This window comes from Stigmatopora nigra, chromosome 7 (assembly GCF_051989575.1).
Source record: "Stigmatopora nigra isolate UIUO_SnigA chromosome 7, RoL_Snig_1.1, whole genome shotgun sequence".
In the NCBI taxonomy this organism is placed as follows: domain Eukaryota; kingdom Metazoa; phylum Chordata; class Actinopteri; order Syngnathiformes; family Syngnathidae; genus Stigmatopora; species Stigmatopora nigra.
Window position 1 is genome coordinate 11281987 of NC_135514.1, and position 26983 is coordinate 11308969.

A 26983-nucleotide genomic window follows, 5' to 3' on the forward strand; every position below is an offset into this window, starting at 1 on the left:
GGTTTGCTAATATCCAGTTATATCATCACAAAAAATGTACAGGTAGAGTGGATTATTAATCATGTTGCAATGTTAATTACCAATTCGGTCCGTTTGTGCACCTTACCATATTTTCTGCGACTAATACTCAAGTGCGACTTATCTACGGGTTTTTTCACCTATGACTACCAAAAACCAGTTTTTTTAGGCTAGTTATTCCAAAAATTGCTGGCAAAAAGTCCAACACAACTTTAGGAAGCAAACTTTGATTTAGAAGTTTCTGAGGTGGGGGTTTACTCTGAATTTGCATAGTAAATTTCAAAGAAAAATAAAAAAACAAAGATGATTGATAAAGATTCTATCCAGATGGATTCATATCTCATCATGACACTTTACATCTACTTTTGGAGAACCAACTAACACGCTACCTCAACACGTGCGGCAACAATCAAAGTAACATTTTTTGCCCTCTAGTAAGTTTATGTAAGCAGTCTTGCTATCAGTTCAGATCGGTCGCCATGTCCTCGCAAAGGTAGCACCTTGTCAGCTAGCTAAAGTCTTGCCTGACTAATGCTGTGATCAGCAGATCTCCAACTATGATTCCACTCTAAAAAAGCTGACCTCCACAAAGAACGCCGCCACACCCGTGAAAGTTACCCTAGGTCGCCAATGTCAAGTGCTTTTAGCCAGGAACACTTTTGTTCATTCATTTGTTTTCCTAGTCACTCTAACTATCCTCAGGGCTGTAAGGGGTGCTGGAGCCTATCCCAGGCAACACCATGCACTAGTCAGGTACACCCTTACTTGGTGACCAACCAATCAGAGCAAAAAGAAGACAAACGATCACATACGTTGACATTCATAGGGAACATTTTTCGAATTATCACCCAAAACAAATCCAAAAAAAATCCAAAACATCCACAGTGGCTGGCTCTAGAGGTGACTGTGTAGTGAGTGCTTCATACCTGGAAGTCAATAGCAATTACCGTATTTTCACGACTATAAGGCGCACTTAAAAGTCTTAAATTTTCTCCAAAATTGACAGTGCGCCTTATAATACAGTGCGCCTTATAATCCGGTGCGCCTTATGTATGGAAAAAGTTTTAAAATATGTCATTCATTGAAGGTGCGCCTTATAATCCGGTGCGCCTTATAGTCGTGAAAATACGGTACATGCAAACTCCACACAGGACAATCAAAACCTGGAATTGAACCCTCGATCTCAGATTTGTGAGACAGATATGCAAAACAACCTGGAAAAAAATGTGACTTCTAGTCAGTGTATCCATGTTATAAACACATATACACCTCAAACATGCCTGTAATATTTGTTAAATAAAGTCTTCATTTATTTTACAAATGTTCCACAATTACACAATAGTGGTGAACACTCATACATGTAAACAGCTATTTATGTGTGAACTGACACACACACACACACTCAGCAATGTGCAACACTTTCAGCATATACATTTGTTCATACTTTCTCTCTGACACACACACACATACACACACCCACACTTACACACATACACACACAGGGGCCATTCCCTTCAAGTGTTAGTCCGGTCCGATAGTGTCACACATTCACAAAGCTCTCAGTATTTTATCTTGGCAGTCAAAACAAAAACAATGGGAAGCGTGTGACTTCTATACAGTCAGTAACCTTGTGGCAAGTGAACGTTTGTTTGACAAAAGCATTTTTGTCTCAAAAAGTGGGAGGAAGTGTCAGGCCATGAGAAAAAATATGGCTTTGCAGATGTAAAATATCATCTTTTTCATGACTATTTTGGAAAAAAATTATGCCTTCAGAGGCAGTACAAGTCAACATTTTGCAGCATTTAGCAACATAGACTCACTCACACCAATAATTGTGATCTTTGTCTTGGTGCAATTGTTTGTAAAATGCCATTTTTGCAATAATATTGGTATAAAAAAATGAAATTAACAATATTCTATTTATGGGTCACCATTGGTAAAGCGGCTCCTACTGAAAATAGCATTTTTGTCCCATTTAGCATTAAACAATGTTTCAAAATCTGGCATGAAAATTAGTCACTTTTTGTACATTTACTATAATATTTGTCTACATAAATAGGTAAAGCCAAATATTAGATTTGGCATCCAAATGGGAAATCTAACAGTAAATAATTCAGCTAAAAATAAATGGCAAAACATAAAAGTTCAATTCAAATCATAATGTTCAATATAAAAATTAAATTTATGTCAAAATGTTAAATCTAAAAAGTTGAATTTATATCTAAATATTAAATCTAAATGTAAAAATCCAAATCTCTAAATATCTTGGTTGAAACTGTGTTGGGTAACAACCAATGAATTTACATATTATTTAGCTATTTAATATTTAATTTCCCCTGAAAAACATTGATTTAATATTTATATTCAACACTTGCATTCAATATTTATATCTAACATTTAGAAATAACATTTAAAATTGTCACCTGACCTCAGTGGATGTGCCAATGGTTGTCTCTTTGCGTGGCCTACGACTTACAGGCGACCAGTCTAAGGTTTAGTCCACCTTTTGCCCCAAAACAGCTGCGACAGGCTCCAGCACCCCCGCCACCCTGACAAGGATAAGGGATGTAGAATATGAATAAATACACACAAAAAAACCACAAGCCGCTTTACAAATAGTGTTCCATAGTTCTCGGATTGGACGGGAAGTGAAACTTGAATATGCCAGACAGGTTTTCGTTTGCCGTAAAGAGCTGGACGACGTCTCTTCTTTGATATTTGTCCTCGATATGTCTTGGAATGTGTCAGCAACAGTCAGTGGTAGTTCTTGTTAGGTTCCTCCAATCACACTTCCACCTGGCCTTGACTCAGATGCGCCTTGAGTTGCTGGGCGGCGTTGAAAATCTTCCTCTGGTGACCCAATAAGTTCACTCCAAGATTTTGGATGTCCCTGATTGAGATAGCGCAAGTTTTAATTTTCATTGCCGACATTTATACTGACTACTGTATTTTCTTGCATATTGACTACCTCTGCGTATAAGCCGTAGCCTTAAAATTGCCTTGAAAATCATTGAATTTGACAATTTCTCTCGTATGAGCCGCCCCTTGATTCACAATTTTCTCCACCATATTAACGGTTTTAAGAGGGAGTACAAATGTGTTATTTTAAAAGGGAAAATCTGCAGAAAAATCATTGCACATGGATCGTCTGCTGAATTTCACATTCCGAAAGGTTGTCATGTAAGCAGTACAACTAGTAAATGTGTCCGAGTCTCTGGTAAAAGGTAAGATATCGGCGCCCTGAGCTAGCAATGGCAGTAACAAGTGAGTATTTTCACATTTTATGCAAGATACGGTTTATTTTTTTCTTGAATTTCATTCATAGTCGTCAAAATACCTTTTTGTTTACCGTTTTATCTGTTTATCTTTTCCCTGTATTGAAATAAATGGCCGCATTGTCTTGTGTTATGGTGTTTCGTCCTTGTCACCTTCCAAGTCTAATTTCTGCGCATATAAGCCATACCCTTGATTCAGTAATCTTTGTTTTTGGAGCGACAAATACAGTGTATACACGTGAAAATACAGTAAATCATTTTGAGCATTTGTGGACCAAAACTAGACGATCCACATCATATATGCAGTGAAGAAATACTGTACTGAAAAATGTGTTTACTCACTCCACAGTAAGGCGGCTAACTCTATCCAACGTGTCCAAGTGTCCTCGGTCGAACTCGTCTTGATATCGCTCCATCCTCAGTGCTCTTAGCCAATCGCTGACTGTGGCCACTGTAGAAAAGTCTGTAGGGGTCGGGCTTAGCAATGGTTGTGAGCAGCTTCTATGAATAAATGAACCTCGGATCAATAAAAGTAGCAAATGTTTGAATGGTTTGCTCCATGTGCGAAAGTCTCACCGAGTTATCTCTGTCTTGAGGGACACGGGATGCCTGATCAGGCGGTCCATGGAGCCGAGGATGATCTCGAAACCTGGCCGGTCGCCTCGTTCGGCTTGCCAACATTGAAGCATGAGCGAGTGGAGGGCTGAGGGACAGCTAGAAGGGGAGGGGAGGCGGTATTGGTCCGCTACTGCCTTCATCACCTAAGGATAGATTTGCAATGATATCCAAAAAGATTCACTCTAATGCACTTTAAAAACGTATAGAACTAAAAATATGTCTAGGTCATTCCAGAATTGGAAGACATTTTGGCTTCAAGTCAATTTTGATTAGCTCCGCTGTCCTCAGTTTTTCTGTGTCTGTATTCTCACTCTCTTGCTACTATGACAGTGACATTTCCAAATTATGAGATGACTAAAGTATCTAATCAATGGTGAATTGATTTGAATTAGGAGTATAATTTCCAACCCTTGTACTCATGAAAATTAAAGTCACCCAGAAACTGCCCTCTACAGAATTTTGTGTTTGAGTTGTCCTCCAATTCTGGTCCTGGTTTCGATTTGTCCATCAACATGATTTGCTGTACTCACTTCCTGATTACTCATGTCCCAGTAAGGACGCTCCCCATACGACATCACTTCCCACATCAGAATCCCGAAGCTCCAGACGTCACTGGACGAGCTGAATTTGCGATGTTGAAAGGCTTCCGGTGCAGTCCACCTCACTGGAATCTTACTCCCCTGACACAAAAGAACAGTGCAAGTTCATGTCATGGTCTTCACAAGGTCAACAAGAGTCCCAATGAGCAATTTTGCCAAGACGCTACGTACCAGTGAGGCCGTGTATGTCGGCATGTTGTGGTCCAAGCCCCTCATAAGTCTGGACAAACCGAAATCAGACACTTTGCACACTAAGTTGGAGTTGACCAACACGTTCCTTGCCGCCAAGTCCCTGTGGACAAAGTTCCTCTCTGACAGGTAACGCATCCCAGCTCCGACACCCCTCAGCATTCCGACCAGCTGGAGAACGCTGAACTGGCCCTCATTTTCCTACAATGGGTCGCCAAAGATAAACAATAAGCAAACCACTTCCACTTGATTGAACATTTATTTGATTGGCTCACCCTGAGGAAGGAATCCAAGGGCCCGTTCTCCATGAACTCTGTGATAATTCTCGCTGGAGGGACTCGGGTGAGCACCCCCTCTAACTTCAGCACATTAGGGTGGTCAAACTGACCCAAGACTCCCGCCTCACTTAGGAACACTCCCCTTTCTCTGTCAGACGCTCCCCAACGCAAAGTCTTGACGGCGACCAGTACTTCTCGGCGACCTGGCGGACGGTAGCGTCCCCGGGACACTTCACCGAACTGGGCTTTAGACGACAGGAAATAATATTTTTACAACAACACCTTACATTACTAACCAGAATTGGAGATCAGACAGAACAAGACTTACCAGCACCGATGACTTCCTCGATCTTCAGTTGAGTTGACTCAATCTCTCTTGCAAACTCTTTGACTGCCTCACTTGGGTCGTCATAAGTTGAGGGGTCCACATAATATTTAACTCCACCTGGACAAAAAATGCAAATTCCTAGCCAATGAATCTCAAAGTACCATTACAAGACCCAATCTGTGTAAAATTTAATTAAAATAAGACCACCCACCTCTGTTACTGATGTACCTTTGGAGTCTATCACTGTATGGACTCGCCCTCCTTTTACTGAAGAACATTGGCAAATAACGTTAGCAACATTATCCGCGTTATTTGGAAGACATCGTAATTACCTTCGAAACACCACTACGACTATTATAGCGGCCACCACTAGGAGAAACGCCGCCCCTCCCATCACGGAGCCCACCAACAGAGGAAGCTGACTTTGGACCTGCTGGGAATGTTCTTCTGGGGGTCCACAACATTGAAAACGAGACTTTAAAAAGGACATTTTGATGCAACAAGGGTCCGTGTTTTGCTTTACCGAGAGGTAGCGTCGTGAAGTAAATGGTGTTGCTGTAGGGTCCGAATCCTCGTTCGTTTCGAGCTCGGATCTGGAAGGCGTAGATGGAGCCCGCCAAGAGGGAATTGACAGACAGGGTGTTTGTCTCACTGTACACGCTGACTGCATTGTCCACGTCGGAGCCCTGTCAGAAGCAGTAATTCAGAAGGTCCATACGTTTAGGCTTTGTCAGCCTGAAGTCTTAAATCGGAAGTTTCAGGCAAGAACCTGACTATAGCAAAAATTTAAACCCAGTCAAGTCAAGTCACAGTGGTTGGTCAGCCAATCGTGCCTACAGAATTTAAGATTCCCCTCATATGACTTACTTGTTGAACCCCAAATTTGAACAATTAGAGATAAGTAAGTCACGGACAGATGCATGATAGGATCTGGCCTTGTCTTTCCAATGAAAGACAGGAAAGACCAATGAATGATAGGAAGGATGACTGTGACTTTTCAACTTGATGGTAGCCATGGATGGTGATAGGCTGTATGACACAATGGAGATCCAAGTGAGGAGAAAGGAGAGAGTAGGATATGATATCCACCAAATTGCTTCTAAAAGTCATGTAGTAGTTCAACTGTACTTCAGAGTCAAGTTCAGTGTTATGAAATTCAGTCCAAAGTGCAAAAATACACAATTTAAGCTTGACTCAGGTCTGGCACCATAGACAAATTTCTAGGCTCACCTTATCAAAGTATCTGAGCTGGTACTCCAGGATTTCTCCATTGGGTCGGTCAGGCTGGGGCCAAGAAAGGGTGATGGAGTCTGGCGCTCTGCTCAATTGATGCATCATGGGAACTGTACTGGGAACTGTGAATGACCACAAGAGAGCACTGTTGTAGAATCCAAAAGGAGTCATTTGGACAGTGAACGAAGACAAACAAGCAACACAATTCATCTTTCGTTCGCCTCTCGTCTTTTTTGTTATCCCGTAGAGACTGTAATGAGATCTGACGGGCTATTGTAACCGCGAGCAACCTTCCTGCCTGGACAGCAGGAGCGGGATGAAGACAGGAGGGGGGTTGGCTTTTCATGCCAGATCCAAACAAATACATTAGCATTAAAAGCAGACTTCACTTTCATCTCTGCTTTTTCCTCGCAGTGCTCACCTGATTGGCTCGTGGTGAAATTGATGCTCGTGTAGCGTGCTGGGAACGGGCTCAAAGCAGACACCTCATTCATAGCCTGCACCTGTCGCAACAAGAAAAAACAGACCTTTCATATCGCATTGATGTATTTTCGGTAATCATTTGTAAGGTTTTCCAAGACTTTCAAGACCTCGTTTGAAACTGTAATGTGGACCGTGAACCTGAATTCAAACCCTTCAGCTCAAACTTGACTTTTTATCCTTAACTCAAGGGTTTCAAACTCATTTTTGTCGTGGTCCACTTTTTTTGGAAGGCCTTTATGTCTGCTAATTAGGGCTGCCACGATTAATTGACAACTACTGTATTTTCACGACTATAAGGCGCACTTAAAAGTCTTAAATTTTCTCCAAAATAGACAGTGGGTCTTATAATCCACTGCGCCTTATATAAGGAAAAACAGAAAACCAAAAACGAAAAACCACCACTATCTGATATTAAAAAAACACAAACGCCTGAACTGAAACAATACTGTTAAATATGCAGATGCCATCTCAGTTTACAAAATCTTCCATCATACAGCTCCTCCCCCACTGCAAGATTTTATCCCAAAAAATCCAAAACATCAACAATGGCTGGCTCTAGAGGTGACTGTGTAGTGAGTGCTTCATACTTGGAAGTCAATAGCAATTACCGTATTTTCATGACTATAAGGCGCACTTAAAAGTCTTACATTTTCTCCAAAATGGACAGTGCACCTTATAATACAGTGCGCCTTATAATACAGTGCGCCTTATAATACAGTGCGCCTTATAATACAGTGTGCCTAATAATACAGTGTGCCTTATAATACAGTGCACCTTATAATACAGTGCGCCTTATAATACAGTGCGCCTTATATATGGAAAAAATGTCATTCATTGAGGGTGCGCCTTATAATGCGGTGCGCCTTATAGTCGTGAAAATACGGTACTCACCTGTATGAGATAGGTCACTCTAGTAAGAAGGTTGTTGAGGGTCACACTGGTTTGTTTGAGGTTATTCTGGACGGGGTTGAAAGTGACGCCCTCTCCGCACCAGGAACACAACGTCGGGTTGGTGATAATGGGCGAGGGGCATATACGACACACCACCCCATACCACACTTCGTTGCGGCCCCCCATGTCCTCAGGAGGGCGCCACCTCAGCGACACCCCGCCGTCGCCGCTCTCGTATTCCCAGGACAAAGACTCTGGAGCGGAGGGTGGCGCTGTGAAGATGATGAAACCATGATTTATGCAAAGATGGCTTATGTAGGAGGGGGTTTAGGTTAAGTTGGGGAGGGGGCAAAAACTCACTTGTACAAGCAGAGGAGTTGGCGTCGTCGGCTCCACGGAAAAAACTGCTGCGACATTCGCACATGCTAGAGCCTTCGCGGCTGGTTCGACTGTTGGCGGGACACGGCGAGCAAGGGTCGGAACCGGAAGTTGGTTTGAAGTAGCCCACCGGACAAGCTTTGGGAAGAAAAAATAAACTGGGTTAGTTGGGGCTGATAATGTCAAAGAGCCAGTTTATGAGTTGACCCACTGTGACTTTGTAGAGTGACTGGTCGCTTAATGAGGAATTGACAATGTATTTTTTTATTAATTTGAAATCTTTTGAAACTTTTTTTTTGTAACTTAGAGATTTTTTTCCAACACGAAAGACATTAAAATAGTGTAAAAACTGCTACCAATAACATGGAACTTATTTTCTCCCTGTTAAAAATAATACAAAATTCTTGAAACGGTATTAGTTACATTTTTGATTTTGAGTACTCCAAAGAACAGAAGAATTTCTAAATACTACAATTTTTGTATACATATATTATGTATAAATTTATATTATGAGTAATCAACAATTTCTCCCATAAACGTATTGTTCTTTTAACAATGAAAATCTAAATACAAAAAACACATTAAACTACAAATGAGTAAAATATTGCTGTTTTGAACCAAGCCTAAGTTTCTTGTAAATAAAATCATATTAAATTCTCATCAAATTTCCCTAAAATAAATAATTTCATGTCAGTACCCTGAAAATCTTTAAAACTTTATCACCAATAATCATTAAATTAAAATGAATACATCACCACTTAATCCATTGTCAGAAACACGTCACCAGATTGGAATTCTTCCATCACAAACAAATTCAACCCCCATAATAATTATTTCCAACAAATTCTTGCCAATTACTGGTCAAAAATAAGCTCTATTATTAATCACCGGCTCGAAACAGCAAAGCAGTATTCCGGATTTGGTTGCCAAGCCATTAACGCTTGTTATAGTTGCCGCCATGTTGTTTTTTTTTCTGAGGGCAGAGGTGACCTATTTTGTGGAACGGCTATAATCCCTCTTAGCTGTGATTCTATTTTTTTTCCAGTTTCGGCTTGGAAAGAAAACATTTTATTGACATTGCTGAAAACACATTATGACTCAACAGCAATATTTAAAAAAAATGATGCCATTTAGGCAAAACGCCATGTTTATCTATCAGCATCCAAATATGTCAACTGGAAGAAAACCCAAATGGTTTTCTATGATTAGCATTTTTAAGCTATTGTAAAAAATACACCCAGATATGTAATGGCGTTCTAAAAATTCCATGGAACTCCTAATTGCCTTTTTTTTCCAGACATGGCATTATGCTTTTATGCCTTTAGTCTGCCTCGGAGCAAATCAAATCACCCAGGATTGGTTAAGTGCTGCTAGAAAAAAGACATGCGGTATATGATTAAAAGCATACAAGGCTTAGAATGATTATTTCAAAAGTACTATTATTATTTCAAACACTATTTTCTATAGTTGTCACAGATAAACCATTTGCTCTTTACTTTTACAGCGACAAAGAATTTAGATTCTTCTGCAACACCGACATGTTTAGGAGAGTCAGGTCAGGTGTAAAAGCTACACATAAATATGAAATGAAATTTTTAATGACTCATCGCTGATGTCGCGTTGATGAAAATGTACGGTAATCCCTTGAATATCGCGGACAACAAGACGACAAAGGACTTGGACTAAAACTTCTAATTTAACAGTTTTTTTTGGGATGTATATCAAGTTTTCACTGTAAGTAAGTATTTAAAGTAGTTACATTTTAAAATATATGCATTGTATTTCAATATTAATACACTACAGTCTTTTGACATGCTTATAGTTGTAATATTTAATAAATATACATTATAATTGTACTTGTGTACTTGTATCTCTGTATAGGCCTGAAAATATATAATGGGTGATCTTATTTTGCGTTTTTGATTTATTTATTGCGGCCATGTCTGGTTAGCTTTAACGGATTACTGTCAATAAAACTCAGATTTCAAGTTGAATTGGACTTGGCTGTTTTTCATTTATTGCGGCGGCCATGTTTGGTCAACATGAACCGATGATTACTGTCAATAAAACTTAGATTTCAAGTTTAATTTGATGTTGTTTAAATTTTCCATTAACAGAGACAGTCAAAATCTCTGAATGAATAAACTCCCACCTCAGAAACTCTCACTGGAATTTACATTTGCCGCCACTCTTCCCACTTTAAATGGATTGGATATTTTTTTACCATTTCTACTAAAAATCCACAAAAAATGATGAAAAAATTCAAATTTAGCTTAAAATTGCGAGTTTATGTTTTGATTTTGCCCCAAATATTGAAGTTATTGGAATAACTACTAATCCAATAGCAAACAAAACATGCACCTTATTTTGAAAGGCTCTCGTGGGAGTAAAAAAACAAAGCAAGTATGCGTGCCTATGCTGCCTTCATGCTCCACCTGACCTTATTTACACAATCTCATCTCCAACTTGTCTTAAAAGTGACACGTGGGCCGTTCACGTGCTCGCGGGGGGTGAAAGAAAGGAACAGGATGGAGCTAGCGAATCACCTGATAAAAGCCTTTCGCTGTTCTCACTCGTCCACGTGGCTTTTATACAGGTGTGAATCGGCAGAACACACCAGGGAGATCAACGGAATTGAAAAACGGGAAGTATAAGAGGATGTTAACTATAGCTTGGGTGCATCTTTAATTCCCCGTGTGCACATCAGGCAATGTGTTCTCTAACGGATTTGACATGGAACATAAATAGGCTAAAAAGGAGGATTGAAGCCACGCCCACACAGATTAATTACATCCGTCCTATTGTATGGGACACGCGAAAGCCAGTGGCAGTAGCTCTGTCCACTCTTATTTGTTTTTGGTGTTTTACAGCCCCTCTATCTTTTTTAAAATAACATTTTAATATTTCTTAATACTTTCCTTTTTACTTGACATTGTACTAAATACTTTTTACTTTAATGATGAGTGATGACTATGTTAATACTTTAGTCTTTTTTTTCTGTTCATGTTTCATATGTACTGTTAACGGATGCACTTTTTTTATATGTATCATATCTTGTGCCGTCTGTCAAATTTTTAAAGTCAATGTGGCCCCCGGGCCCAAAACTTTGCCCACCCCTGGCCTACGGCCATTATGGGTTAGCGTTCGACATAGGGACGGGTTGCCAGATCGTGGTGTAAATGCAGTCTTTGTCCACTTGTCCGATTAAAAAAAAGTGAGGTAGAAAAATGCAAATTTAGGGTTAGTCCATCACATTTTTTGTGGACATTAATTGTTTTTGCTGGACTATAAAACATGAGTTTGCATGGGTTTTCTCTGGGTACGCTGTTTTCCTCCCAAATCCCCAAAACATGCAGTATATCCCTCTTAGGTTGCCATTGACGATAACTGATCACCCCAACCCTCCCAGTCTAAATGGATTAGACGTATATCACCATTAATGGGGTCCATTTAGCTAATTAAAAAATCGAAACTCGTACAAAACTGCATCGTACTCGATTCCCCGTTGCTATTTCTTTAGCAAATTACGCTACATTTCCTATAATTAAATCATAAACTGCGAGCATGAATATTTCACTGCAGAATCCTTTATAAAAGTTTAACCTTCGATGTAAACACACTCAAATTAGCGCAAATAGCAGTTATAGCAGTGTATATTATTAATTTATGTCATTTTGGATGAATGGCATTTAAACACGCAAGGTGGGATACAAAGAAAGACCCCCATAGGAGAGTGGGAGGTCAGTTAGACGAGGAATTCCATGTCAACATAATACTTGGCTGCTGCCTGGATCAGTGACCCACTTTTTTCTTGTTCTCTCTCTCTCTCTCATTGGCTTTTTTGACTCCCAGCATAATCTGTCAAACACGCACATACACACACATGTAGAGACGCAGATGTGAGGACACAAAGGGACAAATTTGGACTCTCCATGCAAGTTGTATCCAGCACCGCCTGAAAACACACTGAATCATACATCCGCTCAACATGGCAGCCTTGGCTGAGAAATCATGGACTTTTGATTGTTTGTGTACGCAGTGAAAGTGAGAATGATGAACATTTGAAGAAGAGTTTCGGACACTTTTTACAAGATTGGAGTTGACGTTTGACCCCTGTCGGCATTTGTTGGAGGCATGCTCAAAAATTTCAGTATGAGTCTATGTGCAAAAATAAAATGGGGCAAACTCTACCCCCCACTACATTTTGTAGGATTATTATGAGCGGTTTTCCAAGGTTTTTTCAGCTGAGGCACATCTATTAGCAGACGCAAACTACTGTATTTTCCGGACTATAAGAGGCATGTTTGATTGCTATTTATTTTTTAAATAGTTAGGCTAGGCCTGCGACTAATTCTCTTTTTTTCCTCCTGACAGACTGTTAACAAATTCACAATGATAACAATAAAAAAAGATTATAACCTTCAACAAGAGTCACAAATGAAGTGTTATGGACATTTTTTTATAAATTATCATTAAAAAAGTATTTTTTTTAGGTTGTAGCTCTCTAAAAATAACATTTTTACTGTTATGTTTTACTATTGCTATGCTTAAATTCTTGTTTTTTGATTACCTTAATAAATGATTGATATGATAGAAGAAAATTATTTTTTCTTTTTTTCATATATAAATCAAGGACCCCATTAGTTTTCAATCAGATTTTGTTGTTGTTGCTATTGTCAATACAGTATTTTTACACTATAAGTCACACCAGCTAAACAATGATGGAAAAAAAATATATACGTCATACTAGAGGATATATCGCATTTTTTTGGGATAGCAATATAAATTTTTGATCAAAAACCAAAAACATACAATATGTCAAAAAACAGTAGAAGAAATAGGAAATATGTTAACAAACTCTTCCGAAACTAACAAAAAAAACATAACAGGCTGTCAGCTGTCAGAAAAAAATGACATCTATAAGTTGCATTTGATTAATAGGCTTAGACTTATAGTCCGTAAAATACGTTGATTACTGGAAAAATGGATTGGACGCCTAACAAACAAGCGCAATCTTTTCTCGAGCACAGACATCCAATGGTGCTCTTTTTCCCGACCTCCACACAAAGATGGAAAATGTCAAGAACAAACTCATCAATCTACAGGAGCGCAAACATCCCTCAAAAGACACGAGAGACAGAAAACCAAGCCCGAACGAACGCCAGCCTTCGAATGTCACGACGACAATATAGCGAGCAGTTTTTGTTCCGCTCTACTTGCTTATGACAAACTCTTTGATGAATAATTAAAGCAGCAGTTTCTGAATTTCTTCCCACCAAAATGTCAACTGTATTTTTTCTGAACGCGTGGTGACGCACGCTTCGTTCAATTATCACTCAGCACTTTTCAACATTTCCACAGTCAAAATCCATATTTCCAATTTGCAAACCAGGCAGTGACATTTTCAAAATATGCCAAAGAACAAAAGGTTGGACGTCCGCAAAGTCCCCGCCGTCCTCTCGCTATGTTTAATTACCGGGAATGACTTCATCGCCATTTGTCTCTCCTCAACAATGCCATCATCGCTCAGTGAATGGCTCAACAAACACAATGTTCAAAGACAGCTGGACCCGTGGGTAGGGATGTGTTAGATCAGGGTGGTGTCAAACCTGCGGCCCGCAAGCCAGAAATGGCCCGCCAGAGTGCTCCATCCGGCCCGTGGGCTTATTCTGAATGAAATGTTTTTATCTTTTTGTTGACAAAGTCACCACAAAACTATATATTTGTGAGTTATGTGACCGAGCACGTGCAAGACAGCATTTTGCTCAATTTTCTATCCGCAATCACATTCACTCATTCACCCCATGCCGTCAAAACAGTGCCTTCAATGGCAACCAATGAGTGAATAAGTTAAAATGCCCGAAAACCAATTGAAAGTAACCTGTAAATGCCCCAAAACCAATTGAAAGTAACCTGGAAAAGCACCAAAAACCAATTGGAAGTAACCTGGAAAAGCCCCAAAACCAATTTGGAGTGACCTGGAAATGCCCCAAAACCAAATGAAAGTAACCTGGAAATACCCCAAAAACCAATTGGAGGTAACCTGGAAATGCCCTAAAACAACAGGAATCAGCAAACAAACAAGTAACATTCCAGAAAGTCCCTCAAAATCAATAGAAAATGATCCAAAATTTACATGAAGTGACCCTAAATCTTTTTAAATTTTACTTTTACTTTAACATTCCACTACCATATATAAATGTTAACCACTATAGTAGTACACCCAGAGCCAAATACTACTTCTTGGTCCCTTGCTGAAAATTATTTTTTAAAAAAACCCACATTTAAGTCCAAGTTTTGTGATAATAAACAATAGAACTTTTACAAATCCATATATTTTTGAATACCCTAGATTTTTAGGGCAGAATCAATCCAATCATTTACCAGATAGTTTAAGTCGCATGGTCTAGTGTTCATTGAATGTCCGCCACCCGTTGGTCCGCTTCGTCTCCACTCCACCCCCCTGCCCCGCTGCTTCCGTCATTTGCTCACAGACGAGTGGCCATCACATCGCCGTGACCTAAATGTGTCACATCCTTCTCACCGCGACTCCCATTGCTTTATTCTCATAGTATGTCCTCCCGGTTTGTTCATCTCCAGAACAGCTGATGAGCACAATACTGCGTGCGTGTCTGCATCATTATCAAAAAACATCGAAGCAATCACGCAAAAGGCCAAGCGGGATAATGTTAGACTTCAAAAATGCCTCCGTGTTCTTCAATGAGCTCGGCCATATGGATGCAATTGCAAGTGAAGGAAGTGTCCTGTTTTAAATAGAAGATGAATTCAAAAGCGGGGGCGGAATATGCTGGCAAGTCGGCAGGAAATGATGATTCGGTTTCAATGCCACTGATGGCGATAGGTGCCAGATCTATTTTGATAGGGTATGCATTTTTACCCACATCCTAATAAAGCATTTTCTGTTGTATACTACAAAAAACACAAAAAATGAAAAATGTAAAAAATATTTTCTGCAGTATTCATGTACGTATATGTACATATATATTTCAGCAACATTTTTTTTATTTTTTAAATTGATATATACATATATATTTAAATCTAATAAAATAATGTTAATATATTTTTATTTCATCCATTTATTTATCTATTTTATTTCTATATTTCTATATTTATTTTATAGTTTTTATTTCTATTTATGTATTTATTTTATAGTTTTTATTTCTATTTATGTATTTATTTAGTTTTTATTTTTATTTATAGATTTATGTTTTTATTTTGTATTCATACATGTACTTATTCTTTATTATTTTTAATTTTTTTTAAATGTATTTAATAATTAAAATATTTATTACCTATCTATTTATATTTAAAATCTCTTTTTCTGTGTCTGCATTCTCATCCTCTTGCTACCATGACAATGAAATTTCCCAACTACGTGATCAATAAAGTTATCCAATCCAATTTTTCATTATGTACCACAAAATCCACAAAAAAACATGAGAATTCTGCATATAAATTAGACTCACCCAAGCAGGCAGATGCATTAAGGTTGGGTTCATAGCCATCATCGCAGACGCATCCTCCGACGGGCACCATCCACTCGCCCTCGGCGTTGCAGTGCATGCGAGGCCCGTTGGCCCCTCGTGACTTGCTGTGGGGGACGCAGACGCCCGACACGGGTACCAGAGCCGTGGCCTCGGCTCCGGACGGGGTGGCCGGATAGGACGCCAAGTAGAGGCTGGTAGCCGGGCAACGGCGGTAGAAGACCGACACGCCCATGAGGGAAACGCAGGCGCCGCTGTCCACGATGGCCAATACGAAGCTATGTGGAAATAAGGTGAAAATTCAGGCATAAGCGGGCGGAGCTGTATTGACAAAAGTACTATTACAAGCAAGTACTTCACAGAATAGTAGTACTTTACCCATTGCGTGTAAGTGGGGCAAAACTGCGGGTTTTGATGTTAATGCGGCTGTATCTGTTGGGTTGGTACTGATGCGGAGAATTGGGCTCAACTTTGGAAAAACTCTTGTCTGCGGCAATTGTGTCAATCTTCACCCAGCCTTCTCGGCTCTCCTTCTCACCATTGGAAGGCTGGACATATAAAAAGAACGAGAAAAATGAATATTTAGGAGTTTAAATAAAAATATATGGAGTGGTTTTGGTTTTAGTGTCATTATAGAAGTTTGGAAAGAAGAGAAATGACTTTTTTAATGGAATAGATTCGAATGGCAATGTGCATCATTTTAATGAAGTAGAATTTTGATTAGTTAGAAGATTTTATTGATTCATTTCTTCAATATCGTTAAGCAGGGCAACTTAAAATGATTAGCAATTTCGCAAATGGTTGAGGTCATATGTGGTCATGAATTAATCTTAAGGTAATAATTTTAGACGTCATTGTTTTTTTTCTTTCTTTAAAAGTCAAATAAAATAATTTGTAAAAAAATTCATCATTGTTCTATTTTTTTTAAATTATTATTTTTTAACCAAAATCGTAACCCGAACTATTTTCTGCATCAAAACTACAGCTAAAAAAAAGCCATTTTTTGTCTCTTTGTCTTGTTTTTTGTTTGTTTTTTTAACAGAAACATGTAATGTTATGAGAACAACTTCATTTTCTCATAAAATACAAATTTATCACTGTTCTATTTTTATATTATTATTATTATAAACCAAAATCCTGAGCCGAACTATTTTCTGCAGCCAAACAACAGCTAAAAAAAGCCATTTTTTTGGTCTTCTATCCATACAGTAGAAGTGCATATTGCTATCCATCTCTCATTAAATATTGAAAGCTTTAATACTGACTAAAGACCACCTTACCCATCTACCCACCTTCCTTGTAATCAACCCGTATTGGGAACATAACCCCATCATTTATTCAAGCTAAATTCCAAGCGAGCGGCCTAAATGTTAACCCAAAACGAGCAGGTCGCAGCGGGCGGTCACATCGCCGACTTCCGGCGCTTCCTACTTTGATTAGCATCATAAAAAACACACTCATCTATAAAATACCACACGAGGAACCCTGCCGTGATCAGGATGCCGCCTGCATTTTCCACCCAAAAAGCCCAGAAAAATCTAAAGAAACGTCTCAGGAAACTAAATAAAACATTTTTTTGGCATAGATGGCCACTTAGAAAGCCTTTAAAGGCAATTAGGCGAAGTCAAGTGATGTTTTCCAAAGAGACGTCGCCGCCTTTTTGGATCTTGTGAATCGGAGATTATTAGCTTGAGTTCCGTGTGATGTAAGATGTCGGCTGCTCTAGGCAACAACTCTAATAATTAGGTTGATTAGAGGATTGCTTATTTGTATAACAAGGGTGGCATTAGCATGACAACAGCCGTTGCCGCATGTGTTGTTGCTTTTTAAGTTTGCCATTTCAATGGAGGAGAGTGATTGGTGTCCAAATGGAATGGATGTTTATTACCGTCAATGGCAGTAATGAGTAAAGAGCATTTGTGAGTTTTTTTGAGTGGAAAGGTAGCAAATGTATCATGTATCATCTTTAACTTGATAGATGCTATTGGACTGTGGTTTCTGTATTTTTTTATGCTTAAACTGTTTTTTCGAATTATTTTTTTAACACAATTTAAATAAAAAAAGGAGTAGAGAAATACATTTGTTTTTGAAAATTGTTTTTCAAATGTCTTTATACTTTTGAAATATTTTTAATCGATTTTGATCGATTTTAAGGATGTTTTTTTAAATATATTTTGTAATCATACATCAAAAGCTACATTTAACTCAATATCTATTTCATAAAAAAAATAACCTGTAAATAATTAATAATAAAAATGTATTTGTTTTAAATTGTTTATCTTTTTTTCATTAATATTTTTGGGGGGAAAAGTGATTTCAGCCTTTCCTCCCAGTTTAAACAATTTGGACATTTATCAACACCATGGCAGAAAATGGGTAAAAAAAGTGTTTAGGTTATTCTTAGAAACGTCGTAATTCTCAACCCGGGTTCCTTTGTGCGATCCCAACATGACTCACTCGACATAGAGGATAAAGAATACATGAAAAGCTCACCTCAGCCGCCCAAGTCTTCTCCAATTCCCTCTGGCTGTCGGCCTGCTTGTAGTACAAGGTGAGCGTCTCTCTGCAGGTGGGCGACGGGTTCCGCAGGCTGGCGCAATCGCGCACCGAGAAGCGTAGGGTGACGAACACCCGCGGGGAGGCGTGGCGATACAAAAAGGGCGTGGCCAGCCAGTTGTCTTTAGTCCGGGAATTGACGTTACACACCTCGAATGTCCGGATGAGCTTGCCACGGTCGTCCAGGACGCTCACTTCGTCCCACTGGAAGGACAGAGACAACATTTGAGCTTGAAAATGTCTTTTAAATGTCTTTTAAATCGCTTAATCGAGCAATCATGGCCGTTTAATAATGTAGAATGTTTTCTCCCCTTAGGGCCTCTTGTACATTCCCTCGTGTCTAACAATACATAAATAAGTTATATAGTTTATCAAACAAGGGAAAAAAATATTCATTTATACTATTTGGTGGTGAAACGTTCATTTAAAAGGTGATAAAAGAATGAGACATATGCATATGTTTTTATATATATATTTTTTGTACATTATAATAAATATTGAAAAATGAGTACAATGTTAACACTACAAAGTAGATTTTTATAAGCATAAATGAGTAAACATTACATACATATATACATATACATACATATATACATATACATACATATATACATATACATACATATATACATATACATACATATATACATATACATACATATATACATATACATACATATATACATATACATATATACATATACATACTTTTCTATATATAAATATACATAGATGTATGTACATGTATACATACGGTTGGTCTTAACATTCAGCCATTTCTTTTGTTAAAGATGGGGGAATATACTTTATTCCAGTCCAACTAAAATATGTCAGTGTCTCATAAATGTCTCTAAAAATAAAAAAAAATTCTGTCCAAAAACTTGTTCAATGTCATTGACAGTAATAGCTGTTGAAAAAATTTGAACTTCGAGGACGAGCAGCGATCATTCAAAAGTGCATTTAAAACTCAATGTCATATATTCTTTATCCTCCACACCGAATGACAGACATTAGTACCACTGCCCACCCTTCCCAGTTCATAAAGACGATGTTAGACATCCAACTACGTGGATTTTTTCTTCCTCCGGCTGAGAGAATTTGAAAGAGTTTGTCACGAGTAGACATCCAATCCCTTTGAACTGGCTAGAGTGGGCAGCGAATCAACATTCTGTCCAAGCCCCATATTTTCGCTCAAGAGATGGAGATATGCTTGAAAGGCTGGAGGCAACAAGTAAAGAAACAGATGACGGGGGAAGGGCATTATTAGTTGTGTGTGTGTGTGGGTGCGTGCATGTTTGTGTGTTTGCGTTTTGAAAATTCCTGCCTGACTTTCGTCTCCACATGCCATCATTTCCCAACGCTTCGGGGCACACGAATATTCTTGTGGTGTTTTCGTGCTCGTAATGACAGCCCACAACACATGCAATCTTTTAAATAAATAAATAAATCAAATCTAGTTTTTGATTCTCCCCATATTTCTTCATTTCTTGGCCCATGTGACATTCTTATAAAAACTTTTCCCTTCCACAAAGTCCTACTTTTGCTCCGCCTCGTCCATATGTCGGGTTAATATACGATCGTGTCCTGGTTTGGGGTTTGAACCGTCACCCCTCCCCTATCTTCGGGGGGATTACGAGACTCGGCGGCATTTCAGTTTAAATCAAATCAGGAATATGAGTCGTCCGTTTTTTTTTGGTTGTATTTTCGTCGAATCATCTCCCCTTCCCCCCATTTACGTTGAACTGTCCCTTTTGTGTCATGAGGCCAGTAGGACGCAAAGGGCCTAAGGTCAGGAAACAAGTAAAAGTTCCACAAAAGGCGGTTTCTATTTTAAACCTGGAAGTCATCATGCATTTATGCCGTCTTTTATTTTTTATTTTTGTATAATTCAAGCATTAACATACAAATGACGCAAACTTGAAGGGTCATTTCGGAATATGAGGACACTTTACATATCACACACAATGGCCATTAGTATTCTAATTACTGGAATCAATATTATACCCTTTTTAAAAAAAATAATGAGCAAAAGTCTAATGGAGCCCCCCTTTATTGTGAAAGCACATTAAGAATCCAATATCTAATCCACAAAGTAAATCAATAATGTTTATTCTGATATTAATAAAATAATGTGTACAGCAGGCTGTTTGGCTCACAAGCCAATACAATCTAGATGTTAACTACTACTAATTTATTATGTTGACTAGTTATTATACTTATGTAGTGATCATTTATTTCTTATTATTATTATTATTCATTGATTATCTGTTTTCTAGTTTGTTGTGATTTGAGTACTTTCATCTTAGATTTTCACATTTTTATAAACTTAAAAAATATATATTAGTAGAAAAAACAAAGTAGTGAATTCGTCATAAGTGAAGATGTGAAAGTCGAGGGAATACTGTACATATGTATTACTTATTTATTGACAATTTATTATTTTTGACTGATTATTAATTTGTTTATTGCTGTTTGTGCACTTTGTGGTGAAACTTTAAATCTCATTATACTGTCCAACTGTTGTTATTTGTGTACTTTCCTACTTATGTTGATTAAGTACAACTTTTTACTTATTGATTTATCATTTATTGTATATTTGTTAGTTTGTTGTTGTACTGTAGCTATAATGACAATAAGAGTATTCAATTCAAATATTTTTTCATCATACCAGGGCCGTTTTGTAATACTTTTCCATACTTTACAAGCACCATAATTGATATAATCTTTAAAGTATTATTCCCTTTCCACTCAATAACGACAATAAATGCGCTTATGGGTGTGTGTGTGTGTGCTCAATTAGAAGACATTTTAGTCCTGAGCCAAAATCAGTCAAGGATGAATGAACTTTACTGACCCAGGGTTTGACCCCCACGCAGTCACGCAAAGTAGAGGTGGCGGTGGGCGCGCATACGCTAAGAAAGAATGGCATATGTATGGATTAATCACAGCAATCTCATCATGGATGAAGTCACATGACAAAGAACACGTGGGGTAAGTTTAGCCCAAGTCGACCGTCTTCAAGCCAAGGTTCAGATCTTTTTGGTCTTGTGGTATGTCGCCAATATGCAGCACACCTTGAAATTACGCATCGGGTAGATAAACACAAGTAAGTGCAGGCTTACAAATGAAGCCTGTCATCATCCGGCGGATCTCAAAGCTCTCAAAAGGAGAGAAGAGGAAAAATCCCCTTGGCCATTTTACTGGCTATAATTGGACTTGTTTTTTTATGTTCTTCCCAAGAACGATGCTTACACAGTTTGTGATGGCTTGTAATCAGCCTGATTTCCAGTATAGTACACGTCATGTGTACTATATTGGATAGCTGAGTTTAGAATATGATAACTTTGGGTGAGAGAAATAGATGTAGATAAACAATGATCATTTCAAATTTGCATTCTGTCTAGAACTGACGTGCTATAGACATAGTATTGTGATATTAGGTTATGTGAGACTATGTATATTTAAATTATGACAAGACTGTACATTTTGAGGGGAACCAACAAATTGTGTAAAGTGTACAACCAAAAATACTGGAAGTGTCAACAAATACTACCAATACATCAAAGGTATGTTAACATCAAATCGATTTCACATGGGCCGGACCATTTCAGATATAATATTTAGATTTTTGAAAATAAATTGATTAATAGAACTGTATTAAAATCCATGAATTCAGTTTTTTATTGAAAACAAGTTTATTTGAGCTTTTTATTCTTAGTAAGGGAAAATCTTTTAATCAATTTTTTTTATGTTCCATATTAAAGTGGAAAACAGCTAATATTTTTATATATTTTTAGATGTTACAAAATTATTTTTGAACTAAAACCACAAAAAAGGGTTTAAAAATTGCAAATATTGATTAAAAAGGGGAAAAACAAGGAAATATAATCTACATCTATATCTATCATTTTAATTTGATCCTAAAACACAAAGTCAACACTTTTGATTTACTTTCTTGGACCATACAAAGTGATGCAGCGGGCCAGATTTGGCCCCCAGGCCACCACTTTGACACCTGTGCAATACATCAACCTATGGGTGTTGTTTAATCCGAAAAGAAACAGCAATGCTCAAACAAGGAAAAAATGAATAAAAAAATCTTGGTTATTATATATATTGGTTGAATTTGGAATTCCAATGATCATTTTTTAAACAAAAACAAATGACAGATTTAATCTACCACTGAGATAAGCAAGGCATGTGATGTGTTAGGGGTTTCTTACCCCCGTGTCCGGGTAAGTGGTCCAGCCCAGTTCTGAGGTAGTCTCTGTTGTGTCCAGCAGCATCACTGTCACATGAACAAACAAAACAGATTTAGTCAAAAGTGACAGATGTGCAGCATTAAAAATTGAACGTCATGTCAACTCTACAATCAAATAGATCAAAAAAATACATGAAGGCTTGCAGCACATTGTCCTTTCACACCCCCCTCCAATTCTAGAGGTCCACCAGGGCTCTCCTGCTATGTACATCTGTCAAAAATCATCAGACCTTCTGAGCGAAGAATTCACACTGACAAGGAACTGCAAATTGTCCCTAAAACAGCAGCTTCAACCAGAAGTCAAACATTGGCGGCGTTAACACACCATAAGAGTGTCAAATATTCGGACAGCCGATTGCCGATTTTGAAAGTGGGTGGATGTAGCAATTCCACTTTTGAAGCCACTTAGATGATTGCCACCCTCAATCTGACACATGAGAGCCTCCCACACAAAACACCTTTTTTTTTTAAAGAAAAAAATTAGCTATGTGAACATTTGATCAGAAAAAAAATTGTAGCAAGAATGCATGAATTAAATCAAAGTCAAGGAAAAGCAAGAAAAATAAAAAGTAACACTTTAAAGAACGAATTATCATTATTTTAATCCTAGAGTATTCACAGCAAATATTCCCGGTTTAAGTCATTTATCATAACTATACACATACATAATCATATGCTATGATGCAAGACTGTATATTTGAGATTCAGTTATTTTTGTGGCTTTGGAAAAGACTCCAGTTGGTCAGGAATTGGTAAAGTGAGGCTAAATACTGCAAATTACCCCCCAAAAAACCTCAGCTTTGTGACTCATCCAGTCACTAATTGTAGTTAACCAATCCCACAGAGGACATACACTATCTCGAATGTAATATCTTGAAAATAAGTCTGTGTACAAATTTGAAGGATTCGCATACCCTTCAAATTTTCGGATGACATATTTAAACGGAAGTTTTTTAGACCTCAAGTACTATGGGTCCTAAGATTGGCCCTTGTGGAACACCACAGGATTAAAGGGGAAGTAACATTGACATTTTGTGACCAACAACCACAGAAAAACACAACCAATCAGAGATAAACTTATCTTGGTCACATTGGGGAAGTTTTTATTTTTCTTCAGGGGGACCATTATGTTGGATAAAATAAATATTTAACTCATTAGGCAGCAATGGATGATGGTGCTTGATGTCCAATCCATTTTGTTAGGGAGGGACCTCTCTTCCAGTCAAAATGACTTGGGCATCTAACACTATTTGACGACTAATGGATGAACAAACAAATTGACAATTTTGATAGTTTAGACTTTGTTGATCTTATAATTGAGTAAATCCTCTTTTTGAGGCTCTTTTATATTCATTATAAAGCAAGATTTATGTGTGTGTGTGTGTGTATGTTAAGATTATCTTGCTACGTTTGTCCAAACTGTGCAACGCAGAGTAAAATTTTTTTATGGAGACCAAAAAGTTTGAATTTCTTCAGCTTCTCCAAGTAAGTAAACCCAATATTTTATTTAATAAACACCCATTTTTTAAAAGAGAAGTTAAAAAAAATCATTCTTTTTAAAATGGCACAATTGTCCTTTGGTTCGAACAAAGCCAGGTTACCCTGTTTGTAATAGCAATATTTATCTGTATTATTTTTTTATAAATGTAAATATGTTCTCTAACTTTTTAGGTATTTTTGTCCTGATGAAAGTAAAAGAGAAGACAAAAACATATTTTTCAAATCTTTGGAGTAGAACTAAAATAACCATTCCCTTTTTAAAAATTGAAAACACATTTCATACTTTGCTTTCATAACCGCAAAACTAAAACATTAAATATTCTCTAATTTATGTAAACCACAATCTTTCAGAAATGTCATCAAATACTGATTTCATGGAGAAACAAAGTGGATGCACGTGATTAACTTTCACAAGACCACCAAAACAATAGGGATTTGCAAGATCTGGCCCCAAGTCTGACAACATAATACCCGACTTAAAGAACCAAAAAGATATATAACAAAGAACAAAAATTGAAACAAGGAAGCAACTCCACAAAAATAATGACAAAGCAGAACAAAATAAAAACAGAAGGTCACCCAAGTGTTGACTAAATTTGCTTTGGCCCTGAACACGTCTTTACCAGTTTATAAATAAAATGCAATAACTCCTTTCCTTACAAAAGCCCGGAATGGAAAAGATGACTTTGTCACTTTTCAGGCAAAGCCACACTATTGTATTCGTACTCACATCTTGTCGAAATGGCGTCTACACTTAGAAATCTTTGCCACAGGAATTTTTTCCAGCTGGCTTCCAAAAAATCCCATTGGCCGCCGTCGTCCTTCTTAATCTGGCAACGTCGGCGCGAGCGCACGCTTAAAAATCAAAGTTCCCCGCGCCCGGAATGCAAAAAAATACTATCATTGCATCAGGAAATAGTCATTTCTCACCATCTGTGGATGGATAAATAATTCTCCCAGTCGTCATACAATTTTCATCCCTTCCTACTCATATTTAATGGCGTAAGATTGTTCACTTGAGAGGAATTTCTCCACCGTGGAAAAGGGGAAGATCTCTCTTGACTGTCATCTTAACTTAAAGGCCAACTGTCTGTTTCGTTCTGTATTCATGGAGAATGGAGGTGATCATGCATAAAACAACAAATAACAGGAGTGTAGTGATATTATTGGTGGGTTATCTCCCTCAAGTCTTTTCTTGGTGTTCTGAGGGAGCTGTTGAGAGACTTTTTTTTTTGAAAGATTACACTTGCAGATGGAGACAATCTGTGCTATTTTATGTCCTTGTGAATGATTTTTTCCTTCATTTGTGACAATAGAGAAAATTATTGTGTCTGTTCACATTATGAGCTTTGTAAGTGAAAACTATGCTGATGAAAATGGTGGAAGAATGTCATTTTTTGTGTAGAAAATTATGTTGGCACTCAAACCGGAGTTATTTTTCTTTAAAAAAAACATTTCATAGTTATTCGAACTAAAATAACTTTTTTTCTACAATTCTGGTTGTGATGTCACAACCAGAATTGATGATCCTGCTGAGTTTTTATATTCTTTCAAAAACCATTTCAAAAAGTTATTCCAATCAAAACAACTTTTATTTTGAAATTCTGGTTGTGACATCACAACCAGAATTCTGCAATTCTGGTTGTGACATAACCAGATTTGTATAAAAAAACTTGTAAAAAAAAGATGATCATTGCTAGCTTTCCAATACTGCACTAGCTTGTAAATTTTGGAGAAAAAAAAAATGATAGCATGCTATTACAATCTATTGCTCATTCTGGGAGTGACATCATCTGCTTGGAGAGTTTTCGTGGGCGAGGCAGCTGAGCAAGGAAGAGTAATTGGGATGGAATTTCATTATTATAACTTGTCTGTCACTTTTTATGAATGGTTTTGTGCTATCTTTTTTAAAAACAGCACTTATTTCACAGCATTAACTAATTTGCTGCTACAGACAGTGATAGATGCCAATTTATCTAGAAATTTGAATACATTTATATGTATAATATCATAATCAAGTGATTCTACATCCACATAATGTTTACAGTTACAACAACCCCGAGTAAAAAGTGTCTCCTGACAAAAACGGGTTAACACTTGATTTATAGTCCAGAAAATGGTTGTTTTGAGGATGTGGGAGGAGTCTGTGGAGATAAACCACACAAAAACAAGCACACAGGAACCCAAGACTTCAGAATTGACGAATGTCCTAACCGCCTAAAAACAAAAAAAACCCCAACAAATTCACCCTACAATCTTTTCAGTTCAACAAATAATATAAAAAAAACTATGGAAAAACTATCCTACTTAACAAATGCTGAACTTTCCTCTCCAAAATTCAATTAAGTCTTCCTCCAAGGCGGTTCAGCCAAGCACGTATAATAACGCCTATAATGATTTAAAAATGAATATTCATGTCCGTCTAGTTCCCCAACAAACGCAGACGTGAAGACTTTGTTACCAGAGAGCACCCCTGCGCGACTCATGCCGTGACATTTGCATGGTAAATAATTCACGGCGACATCCGGCGCTAACACGTTGAGTGCGCACCTTTCAGAGGATTAAGACCTCCCGACATGGACAAAAAAGTGAAGGGACATTTAGTGACTGGGCCACTTGGCTGTAAAAGCCCCTTTATTTAACTCTACTCTTCGCACAAGGCGCTGCCACCACGCATGTCGCAGTTATTGGTCCATCTAACAGCAGAAACACTCAGCTTTTGTTCCTGACGGCTCAGAGAAGTGCCGAGTCTGCAATCTGGACTTGAGTGCTGCTGCCTTTAAAGCACAGGGATGCACTTGCGTCTTATTTTACCGGCATGGTGACCCTTGTCCGTCTATCTAGTCCTAACATCCCCGTGGGAGTACAAAT

General features: G+C 37.9%; 1 protein-coding gene across 2 annotated transcripts in view; it reads right to left on the reverse strand.

Moving 5' to 3' along the window:
- Window positions 1-1304: 1304 nt before the first annotated feature.
- The window catches only part of ephb6 (eph receptor B6), a 29897-nt gene continuing 4218 nt past the window's right edge, over window positions 1305-26983 (reverse strand). Inside the window, exons 2-19 of one of the 2 annotated variants that reach the window (XM_077720467.1) lie at window positions 22575-22639; window positions 18289-18555; window positions 16174-16343; window positions 15778-16073; window positions 8273-8428; window positions 7913-8184; window positions 6960-7041; window positions 6536-6660; window positions 5829-5991; window positions 5638-5752; window positions 5517-5572; window positions 5306-5422; window positions 4975-5222; window positions 4682-4900; window positions 4442-4591; window positions 3870-4054; window positions 3636-3791; window positions 1305-2908 (exon numbers count right to left, since the gene is read on the reverse strand). In XM_077720467.1, coding sequence (XP_077576593.1) covers window positions 2803-2908; window positions 3636-3791; window positions 3870-4054; window positions 4442-4591; window positions 4682-4900; window positions 4975-5222; window positions 5306-5422; window positions 5517-5572; window positions 5638-5752; window positions 5829-5991; window positions 6536-6660; window positions 6960-7041; window positions 7913-8184; window positions 8273-8428; window positions 15778-16073; window positions 16174-16343; window positions 18289-18555; window positions 22575-22639 — 2948 coding nt within the window. In that variant the 3' untranslated portion in view covers window positions 1305-2802. Of the gene's footprint in view, window positions 2909-3635; window positions 3795-3869; window positions 4055-4441; window positions 4592-4681; window positions 4901-4974; window positions 5223-5305; window positions 5423-5516; window positions 5573-5637; window positions 5753-5828; window positions 5992-6535; window positions 6661-6959; window positions 7042-7912; window positions 8185-8272; window positions 8429-15777; window positions 16074-16173; window positions 16344-18288; window positions 18556-22574; window positions 22640-26983 lie in introns of both variants that reach the window. The other variant, XM_077720466.1, reaches the window with a different exon arrangement.